This window comes from Coffea eugenioides, chromosome 4 (assembly GCF_003713205.1).
Source record: "Coffea eugenioides isolate CCC68of chromosome 4, Ceug_1.0, whole genome shotgun sequence".
Taxonomy (NCBI): Eukaryota; Viridiplantae; Streptophyta; class Magnoliopsida; order Gentianales; family Rubiaceae; genus Coffea; species Coffea eugenioides.
The window spans coordinates 11767380-11779025 of NC_040038.1; the positions used below are offsets into that span (position 1 = coordinate 11767380).

General features: G+C 30.1%; 1 protein-coding gene and 1 pseudogene across 1 annotated transcript; both read left to right on the forward strand.

Annotated features, from left to right (window-relative positions):
• Positions 1–9367: 9367 nt before the first annotated feature.
• Positions 9368–10113, forward strand: LOC113769027 (F-box/kelch-repeat protein At3g23880-like). Its single transcript, XM_027313515.1, has 2 exons — positions 9368–9584; positions 9662–10113. The coding sequence occupies exons 1-2, from the start codon at positions 9368–9370 to the stop codon at positions 10111–10113; spliced, it is 669 nt and encodes a 222-aa protein (XP_027169316.1).
• A 589-nt stretch (positions 10114–10702) lies between these two features.
• Positions 10703–11227, forward strand: LOC113769028 (annotated as a pseudogene).
• Positions 11228–11646: the final 419 nt, after the last annotated feature.

Below are 11646 nucleotides of genomic sequence, written 5' to 3' on the forward strand. Positions count from 1 at the left end.
TGGATGTAGCTCATCTCTTTTTCCACACATTTTTATATATGTCAAAAATATTTTTGCTATGTGTTTTTATGTCCTAATAGGTAGTATCAAAACCCTAGAATATCTGTACTTTGATCTGAGGAATTGTCAAAAGTAAGATTACAAGATTGATGTTGATAGAATTTTGAAGATTGAAAATTTGAAGAGGTGGAGTACTCGAATATCGAAAAAAATTAGACCACTATTTTGACCTCGAGGTACTCAATAGTTTGACAATTAGGGAAAAAAATGTTAGCCCTGATTGAGACAGAGATCCGAAAAGAAAAACCCTATCATGTTTTTGTTGGTATTGGACCATATAAAGGTTAGTTTAAAAGTGGAATTGTGGGCATAATTAAATTAAAATTAATTAATTACTGATGTTTCTTATTTATAATTTGAGAGTTCTTGTTCTAGTCATAATTTCTTCACCCATTATCAGTTAATATCTGATTATAGTTTGAGTAAAATAACTCAATCATAAACCTGTCCATCAATAGTCAACAAAAGATATTCATAACAAACCCATATATAGAGTTTGTAATATCAAAAATAATTTAAAAGTAATTCATTGACAATAATAAGTAAATGATTTTGAATAATTATTTTGGTATTTTCATACAAAGTAGGCTTTTTAAAGATAGTTTTTAATTATGGTATATTTTCTATTTGATACAAAGGAACGTTCAACATAGTAAAGTTAATTAACTAAAAGCTATGACTTCCTTTTTTACTTCATATTTGCTCTATGAACCCTCATATTTATAAACTTTTTATCTCAGTGATTTCAAACTTGATGAATGCTAAAATCTAAACTATATTGGTATAACCACTTTTGATTTTTTGAATTCATATAATTATTGAAAACTAACTAATTAAAAAGGCAAGAAAGAATTTTTACAATTTTAAAAAACCAACATTCTAAAACTATGAAAAAGTTGGGAGTTTTAAATATTAGATTAGCTATTTTTGGGGGTGTTTTTAAAAATTTTTACTGTAGCAGAGTTTTTAGAGTATATTTTGGAATATTTAAGAGTAGTAGAGTTTTTAAAATCTATTTTGGAATATTTTTAAAATATTAAAAAAAATTTAGATTACTTTTTAGAGTACCTTTTAGAGTACTTTTTAAAATTTTTTATAGTATTTAAAAAATTAGTTTTTAAAAAACAGAAGAATCCAAACAGAACCACTTTTAGAATAATTATCTTATATCATCTTCACATTTTTATTCAAATAAATTAGGGGCTGGCATCCCCACCCCATGGACGGGGTTTTGCCACAAAAAAAAAAAAAATCTTGTACGCCCAAATTAATCACGGGGAACTTTTTGGTCAACCTTTTCATATGGGCTTAAGCTTTGAAAAATGATCGGACTCAAATAGTCCTCCAACTATTTTTAATTTAGTCCTCCAATTTTAAATTGAAACGATGTGATGTCTCAACTTTTATTTGCAAGGCTAATTTGGTCCATTTAAGTGCTACTTAACCATTTTTCTTTTTTATTTGGTCAAATGACAGCTGCTAACCTTTTCCTAGGAAGGGGTCGGTAGACCAAAAAGGTGACCGGGGAACTTGAGGGAGAATTTCGCTCGGAGACTAAAACGCATTTGCTTTTGACCAAATGAAGGTAGTGACTCGTAATGTTGCTAATTTTACGCTTTGCACATAAAAAAAAGTGTGCAAAAGTGCATATACAAATTATAAGTTTTAATCTCTTGACAAAAAAAAAATTATAAGTTTTGATCAAGTTTTATTTAAAAAAAAGGTCAAAATATAAACAAATAGAGTAGATGCACAATGCATGCTTTATTGCGATATTAAATTGACGCTTTTAGGATACTTTACACTTAATTTTTTAGATTTTTAAAATTTGTGATTTTTCATTTATTTTATGTAATTTTCACATAATTGTTGTGTATTAAGTGGAAAATTTTACTTAGTTTTTAAACTATAAAAATTAAATGGAAATTATTATAAAATGTCCAATTTAATACTGAAATAAAGCAAGCACTGTGCATGTGCTCTATATACTTATTCATTTTATGAGCTTTTGTTTTTAAAAAAAAAAAAAAAATAGGTTAAGCATTATAGGTTGGACAGGTGGTTCTATATACTTTGATGTATAAATAATAAATTTTTATATCTATTAATTATCTTCGGTTCGACAAAAGTGAATAGGTTACCGTTATTTTATATATTTTTTAGACTTTTTAAAATTTTGTAATTTTTCTTGATCTTTCTATACATTGGCATTGACTGCAGGGTAAACCCACCAGGATTTTGTCATATAGGCCAATGATAGGTATGATATTTTCATATCATATTGTATTAGATTTTGTTAAACATTAGACACTAATATGGTCAATTAATAAACGTTATGGACCACAGATTTTAGATCAAACAATTAAAGACTAATTTGGTCGGAATTGAATACTTTTCGCCGAAACATTAATAACTAATTTAATCCGAATTTAATCAAATAGAATTGTTAAAGTTGTTACTTTTGACCCAAAAAAGAAGTTAAAGTTGTCAAATAGAGTGTTAAAAGAGTAGTTTATTTGAAGTACATAATGGAACGCGTGTTGGAAAGTTGTGCTCTTGCTTGATTGTTCTTGGGCGAATTCTTAAAAAAAAAAGAAGTAGATATTTCTATATATAAAGCGTGGGTAGAGTTTGACGTTAAAAAAATATTTCTTTTTTGAATTACCAATTTTACTCTTACCTTTTTTTTACCAAAGCCATGATGACTTTTGATCATTTTACAAACCTAAACCCCGAGGAAACCACAAAAGCCGGCAACTCTTGAGGTTCCTCGGGAGGTTACTCTTACCAGAAAGAGCAAAATGGGCACAATATAGTTATAATGAAAAACTCTTTTTCCTCTTCCCATGTCAATACGATACAATACACTTACTTTGATTTGATTTCTCAAGTTTATCTCATAGTATTTGAAACGCTTTAAAACTGTGCTTCATATAGATTAGCTATATTTAGGGGTGTTTTCGAAAAATTTTATAACTTTTTTTTTGGTTATAAATCAATAAAATATTTAGCTGGATGCATTTCACTTGAATAATCAATTTCTTTTTTGTTTTTTGTTTTATAAATTTTTTCGTGGATACAAATCAATCAAATATTTAGTTATCTTTTCTTTCTACGAAGGAATTTATTTGTAACTATTGACCTTTCATCTTCTATGCAATTTTTCTCTTTTCATGTTTACACTAGTAAGGCTTGGCTATGCTATGCACAGCCGGTGCCCACCTTGAAGTGTTTAAAGGTAGCAAAATTTGAAGAAATGTTTTTGAATTGAGTGTCATGTGTAAATGTATGCGTAAAGTATGTACATTACTAAAATGGAGAGAAATTGGATTATTAGCATTTAAAATGAACTTACTTTTCCACTTAATATATTATAATATTTTCTTGTGAATTTTATTTTAATTCATTAATACATTAATATTTAGCAGCATTTTAAAATATTTTAAAATATTTAGTGTCATTTAAACTTGTATAAACCAATTGAAATTACCACCATACAAAATATGAACTTTGCCTGTCAATTGTTTTTAATTCAGTTATGAAGGCAACAAAACAGGAACAACAGTGCATGATCTATACACTAAGCTTTTGAAATTCTGGTCTTGGACTTGCATGTTACAGTTTGCTGGTATTGATTGACATAAAAATCTGTTATTACATCCTTTATCAGTTCAGTGAAGAATTTTATTAACTTGTCTAATTGATTTTTTTCTTTGTTTTGATTGTCAAAATTTAGCTGATAATGAAACAAACATTCAATTAGCTTAGCTATCCATCAAAGAAATAAAGCAAGCATCTTCAACATGAACAATCTAAAAATGGTCACAAAAGCAAAAAAAAAAAAAAAAAAAAACACATCTAAATAGACTAAACAGTTTCAAAGTTCATTGATAGAGTTTACAATCACAAGTCACACAATATATATAATTCAATAGTAAGTAGCTACCAGTAGTTTACTTACGAAACTTGTAAATATCAAGTAAACTTAACCAGCATTTTGTCAAACATTATGTAGGCTAGTTATGAGTAATGTGACAAACCTAAAGTAAAGTGCTCGAAAAAGCAAAAGTCTTGAATGCTGAAGGCAATGCTGCAAAATCAAATCATAAAACATGTAAAAGAATCTATATCTTACTACAATAAGATATAAATGCATAGATACGGTGAAGAAAAAGCTAAGAAAAATTGTATTACCAAATGATGAGAAAGGAAGGAAGTTTTCTTTCTGCTATGTGGGGACGAGAAGCAAATAAAATAGAATAACAGTTGGTAGTGTATGTAGTAGTGTGTACTATACTATTGAAGGTTTGTTTATTGATAATAACTAGTTTTGTACCCGTTCGGTGAACGGGAATCGTCGAAAAATAATAAACTATTTAGTCAATTTATAAAAATGTCGATATAAAATACATATTTAATATATAATCTATTATAACTTGTCTTAAGTATATTACTATGAGCGCATTGTAATGTAAAGTATTCTTATAATATAAATTTGAACATCTAATTCAGTGAATAATAATTCAAAAATAGAAAAAATAACATTCAATAACACCATAACATTCAAAAACTTGAAAATAAATAAAAAGTGCAGTAAATAGTATCAAATAACATTCTACTCTTCAGAAACTTGTTTTTGTTTTTTTCTGTTTGAACATTCTCCTCGATTTATCAGTGCAAATCAGCATTTATTGATTTTCTATTATCACTGCATGATAGCAAGGCAGGATAACTAAATATAAAAAAAATAAATGATTTACCGCATTCAAGGTTATGTATAACAATACGTAAAGATTATAATTAAGTAAACAGCCAGAGTTTTTTAATTAACTAATGAATTTGCAGATATATCTAATAGAGATATTTATCTCTCTTATATTTATATCGCATTACTTTCCGGTGCCTTTTGTTTTTGGTTATTTTTCCTGAAAGCAAATTAACAAACACGTAGTATATGATCACAAAAATCAATTAACAAACATTTTAGAAAAAATCCTACAAAAATAACGATGAAAGTACTTGTTTAAATCCTATGTCTTCATACAAAACAAATAGAAAATAAAATAGAAAAACAAAATTCAAGATATGTTACCAAGCTCTTACAATTGAAGATCAACATGCCTTTTTAATATATATATATATATATATATATATATACACACATATATATTGAAAGAAGATGTACCTAATAATCAAGAGGGAGTGAAAACCCAAAATCGATACTTTAATATGCCAACCGCTTGCACTGGAAATACCTAATCTTGAATTTGATACTTGAAATCAATATATTATAGGCTATATGTAGTGTTGGCATAGGAAATAAGAATTGATAAGGATACAAAGAGATATTGATAAGAACATTAAAAGTATGTTTATCTTAATTTAAGTTGCTTAAAGTACGTAACTTTGGGTAGAAAATAAAAATCCTATAATATTAAGAATTCTTATAGAAAATAAAACCATAATCGTCCAAATAACTTTGGGTAGGAAATAAGACCTTATGTGACCCGTACTATGCACGTATATAAACCTGTACGTAATAAATTTACAAATGCGTTATTAAGATAGATTTTACCGACCTTAAAAGACCACTTCCACTATATCGAGTCCTTTAAGTGCATGGACTCCTATGATATGGGTTCACACACGAAATACTCCCCACCATCTGGGCAGAGATGTATTGTGATTAAGGAATTATTAGTAGAAATATATTAAAAAAAAAAGACGGGCGGAGGACACTACGGATACTACGGACGGAGGCCTTTCTCTTGGATTGGAGGACACTACGGACGGAGGGTCGAGTAGGGGCCTTCGGGGTGCAAAACTTTAACAAATATCTAATGTTTTATCTCATCTTTCTTTAGCTATGATAATGGGATTTTATTTCTTTGGTTGATGACACTCCATTTTCTTTATGGACTTTTTCAGAAATTTTCAATCAGATGAAATGCCATTTCTCTTTGAACATCAATTATGCATAGGGACTGTAAGTCTTATAAAAACTTTCTCGGGCTAATTTTCTATAATCTTCATGTCTAGATTGTTTGTATGTTGTTCTATATATGGGCAGATTATCTTAAAATAAAAAGAATCTATGATGAAGCTGTTAAAAAAAAAAAGAATAGGACACTATAAAAAAATATATTATCATTTATTCCTATATATCTAATAGAGGAGATTTATGTCTCTTTTATTTATATTGCATTACTTTTCAGTTCCTTTTTTGGGTAGGAAATAAGAATCATATAATATTAAGATGAAGTACAACTGATAATTCATAAAGGTTGACATGCTTGTGAAGGACAACCTAACTGTAAGGAAAAAAAAGTAATTGTCTAATCTATTTAGGTAATTGTCAAAAGGTGGAGTAGGCGAAGAATGCTTGCATTATTTGACCTATTACAAGTAAAGGAGAGGAAAAACAGGAGAATCAAACAATTTGTAAACTACCTTGTTAAATAATCTAATAACACAACGGCTAAGAAAAAGCATTTTTCTCTCCAAATTAGATAGAACTTATAATAAATAAGCTTTATTGAATAATCTAATAATCTGATGGCAAAAAAATAATGACAAAAATACATGCAAATCTAACCGCTACCATTAAAACAAAAAAAAAAAAAAAGAGAAGAGCATTTTAATGAAATATAATAAATATATATTTGTTATTTAGACGTTAATGCGTTCCTTTGATTAATAAAGGAAAAAAATTATAGTAATAAAATGCAAATATTAACGTATAAATGAATTAAAATAAAATTGATCACAAAAATATATAATATCTTAAGTGGCAATGTCAATTCATTTGTATAACTTTAAATGCTAATAGAAATATGAATAAACTTAAAGTCAAAAGTTACCAATTATTTTAATATGAACAAATTAAAATAAAATTGAAATAGAAAAATGCGCATTGTATTAAGTAGCGATAATAATCTTTTTCTTTACAATAAGATGGAATCAGTTTTAAATAATCTTTTGCATTACATTAACAAAATAGCAAAAAATTGAAAAATATAACATTTTGAAAAGATCAATGTAATTGTATAATTTTTAACAAGTGAAACTTATTTTGTCAAATATAATTTTAAATGATAATTCACGTTAAAATAAATATAAATTCAAACAATAATAATAATGATAATAATGTTGTAGTTCGATTACATCTGACCAAGACATAAGTTAATTTGTCAAATATAACTTCAAATGCTAATGTAAATAGTAATAAATGTAAATTCTAATTGAATTATGTCTGTCCAAAGTGTAAAGATTGAAAAATCTATTAAAAATAATTCAACCTTATAGAGGAATGCCAAATCCAGTCCAATTTAGGTCATTGAGCAATGAAAGTTGCTACAATAACTTTAAACATTCAGCACATCCAAAGAGAAAGAAAAAATAAAAGCTCAAAATTCACCCATAGTGTCATGTGTTATATAGCCAACTGGCATTTGTTTATTAAATTTATAGGATGACGTTATTATTTGGTATTTCTTCATGGATAAAAGGTAAAATATTAAAATATGTCAATAAATATTTGAATTCATTTTATACTACTGATCATCTTCTATGAAGAATAAAACAAAAATTCATTCTTTTCTTTTCTCCTCCCAAGATTTGATTTCTTACTTCACATTTTTTTCTTTCTTTGTGTTTTGGTTACATTTTGTGTATTTTTCAGAAGATAAGGTATATCATGTGATTGCTACCACCAAGATAAATCTAGCTAAGCATTTCTGTACCTCTGTTTTTCTATTTCTTTCTTCCCCGCCTCCCCCCCCTTTTTGCAATTATTTTATGGTCTATTCAATTTAATTGAAGGATCCAATAAGATTTCGTATATATTTAAACTAATGCTAATTTTTTTTTGTTTTTTAATTACTCAAGTGCTATAGTATCAATTGGGTTGGCATACAAGGATTGTAGTTGGGGGTGGAAGTCACAATTGAGGCTTTCAGCCTAGAGTATGACTTGACAAAAAATTGTTAGAAAATTCAATTTTGATTAGGAAGATGTTTTTGCAATATAAAAAAATGGTTCAATTCTAATTTGTATATGTAGATTAGGAAACATAACAATTCATATTTTTATCCAACCTTGCTATTTATATTTTGGAGCTTCAGGATAATGTTGTCACCTTTAAGTGGGATTTAAATAGATGAACTAGTTTGTTCTATCAAAAGAAAGAAAAATGTGAAAGTTTATAGTAAGCTATATTGATGTTAAAGATTGTGCCATGTCTTAGTGGCTTTCTAAACTTTTTCTCATTATTAAAGTACTAGAAGCATTATGATTACTTTTGGTTTAGTTACAACTAAAACTATGCTATTATTAATACAGCAATGCACTTGTAGTGTATTAATTCTCTCTCTTTTTTTGGTACCATCATAATAGTGGTTCAAAATTCTTTATTCAAATCACAATAGATTTGGTGGGGGGAGGGGGGATTGACTTCATAGATGGAATTTATTTATACCCCATAAACCCATAGATGAAATATTATTTATACCCCATATTTTGTTAATTGTATTTCTACAATAAATAAAAACTATATGATAAAAATAATAGTGAAAATGTGATTAATAAAAGTGAGAGTTTAAATAACATTTATCAATTTTAATTGTTTTGATGGTCAATTTTTTTTCTATATTTTTATTCATTCATCATGTGCCAAAATAATTTGATGTCACGTGTTGGACTAAATTTCTAGGGGCTCAAATTATTTGAAGATGGAGCCAATAGCCACTTTCACAGGACATAAAACCAAAAACGGGATAAAAGAAAAACATCACCGCCGCCCTTACCCGCCTACTGACACTTCCAGCTCCACCATCACCACCGCCGTCACACCATTGCCACTTCCGTCTACAGAATTTATGCTAACTAAGCGTACGATCAATCCATTTTTCTCTGCAAAAATTCCATCAAACCCAAATGCCGGTCGCCACGGCCGACTTAGCCTCAAATTCTCCCCAAGAACTCATCATCCAAGTTCTCTTACGACTCCCGGCAAAATCGGTCGGCAAATGCAGGTGCGTTTGGAAGCTATGGCGCTCTCTACTTTCCGACCCACTTTTCATCAAAGCCCACCTCTTCCCACCTCCATCTCTATTTCCCGTACACCCTCCCTCTTCCTATTTATCACTCGTAACTTTCGCCACCACCAGTGGCAGCAGTAACAACAACGGATTTTCAGAAAAGCTCGCCCTTTTGGAGAATCAATTGGTTCGCTCAAAGTGTCGGTTCTTGCAATGGGTTGGTCTTTGTGCAAGCTTTTGAAGGATTAAACCCCCCATCTGTGTATTTGATGAACCCCACTATCAGGGAGCTTGTGAAATTTCGACATAGTCCATTGGTTAGGGATGCTGCAGAAACCATAACCACATATGGTTTTGGTTATGATAGTTCTAATGATGACTACAAAATCTTTACGCTATCTTACGATTGGCGTGTTGTCGAAACAGAGAGTTATCCTGCCTTTGTTGATTCTTTTAGTTGGGGGATTGGAATGTGGAGGAGGATTGGTTGTTTTCCTTATGTTCCTAGTTCGCATTTTGGGTGTTTCTAAACGGTTTCATACACTGGCTTGCTTATTCTAAAGTTGATAAGGAGTGTGTTATAATTGCTTTGGATACTAGCTGCAAGAAATTTAAGCAACTGTCATGGCCTGATACTGATCATACTTCTCATAAGTGTGGCCGCGAGCTTGTAGCTCTTGGTGGATGTCTAGGAATGGTTGTGGTACAATCTAGTCACCGTATGGATGTTTGGATGATGATGGAGTACGGTGTTGGAGAATTTTGGACCAAATTTATTGTTACTACACCTGAAAATGTATATGCATGGGGATCTATACGACTGCTGGGGAGTGATGATGCCATTTTGCAGATGGGTGGTAAGAACCTTGTTGTGCAGAATTTGAGAGAGAGAACTATGAGGGATATGGAAATTGCTGGCATTCAAGACAAGTTTAGAAGAGGAGCAATAGGCTTTTCCGAGAGCCTTGTGTTGCCTATTTTCAGCAGTCAGAAATGGAGAGCGAAATTACCCTGACGATGTCTTTGAAAATTGATGCTAGTGGAGGTAAAAGCTCAGTTTTCTTTGCAAAGAAAGGTTAACGGTTGGTTTGGTCATTCTTTTGTAGAAGTTGCAATGACTGACAAAATTGTAGTTGCTAATTTGATTAATCAATGCATTCTAAAAAGGGGAAATTGATTTAAAAGAGCCAAAACAAGTTTATAAATTGATAGAAGTCAAAAAAAAAAAAGGGAAATGAATTTATGCCTCTTGAATTAGCATTAAAAGTTCACAGTCTGGTTTAGATCATTAACATTTTTTTTTTGTAGCTAGTTTCAAGTGAGCAAAGTTGAACACTTGCTGTTTTGCGGACAAAGGGAAAAACAAAGCCAAAAAGCAGAAAAAAGAGTGTTGAAGAGTTGTAGCTCTGCCTTAAATTTTCACCCTGACTATGCCTGTTTCGAGATTCATCATTCTAAAGAGTCATTTACTTCATATTTCTGCATGATTTTTGATCTCTAAACAATAGAAAAAATATGCTGGGCAGTTGACTGTTTGGATTGTAAGAACCCGTTTAAAAAACATAAATTTGAGAATTTATACTGCTGAAAAATATGCTGTAGCGATGAAAAAAAAGTTCGAATTTCTTCTACAGCCGTTTAAGGTATTGCATGGAGGGTGTCAGCATTGATAGGCGAGGGACTGGGGAGCCTGGGAGCCTACTTAGCCAACGGGAGGCGGAGGATTGCCGGAATTCAACTCGGCATTAGCCATCTCAATAGTGCACAGATTGGTGACTTGGTTCTTGTTGAGGCAACCTCTATCAGTGTTGGCAAAACTATTCAGGTACTTTGCTACCATTTTTTTTTCTTGACTTGATGCACCAAATATAATTTACATTTTGTCACAATTATTGTTAGGTATTAACTTGTTACACTTGATGTCCTTTGCATGATTACTACGAAATTAAAGATGTTAATTGTAATTATAAATTACTTGGTGCAGGTATGGGAAGTGATGTTCTGGAAGACTAATTCCTCAAACTCTTAAGAACAAAGCTTTGATAGCATCATCAAGAGTTACAATTGTGTGCAAAGTTTCAGAAAATGCTAAAGATGGCGATGTAACACTTAAGCTTGCAAAATTATGAGTTGTACTTGCCTTGAACCAACAATAAATCAGACATTATACCAATTTATGCACATGCAGTTTGTACATTTTATTTTCTTTGTATGTAGTAGAATTGACTAAAGTTGGTACTTAACTAGAATGAAAACCTATCTCAAAAACTATTTTTTGAGATAGATATTGAATATTGAAGATGGTCAAGCATACCAAGTAAGATTGCCTTAAAATTCTCACATGAGGTGAACTCTATCTTACTATATAACATACGAGTTATATTCATGTCTGTCTTACCATGTAATTAATATATGAGTTATATTCATGTTTGTTGATATTTGTCTGGAACTAGTTTGAACTCAAACAATTTTATTGAAATCAAAGCTAAAACTAAGCAAGCTCGAACTCAATTAGAGGCTTCAATACACTTCCAATCGTAAACATTAG

Excerpts from the sequence above, each read along its gene's own strand:
- LOC113769027 (XM_027313515.1), top strand. The coding sequence starts at position 9,368 with ATGAACCCCACTATCAGGGAGCTTGTGAAATTTCGACATAGTCCATTG. Across the intron at positions 9,585-9,661 it reads TGGAATGTGGAGGAGGATTG|TTGATAAGGAGTGTGTTATA; the intron begins GTTGTTTTCCTT and ends CTTATTCTAAAG.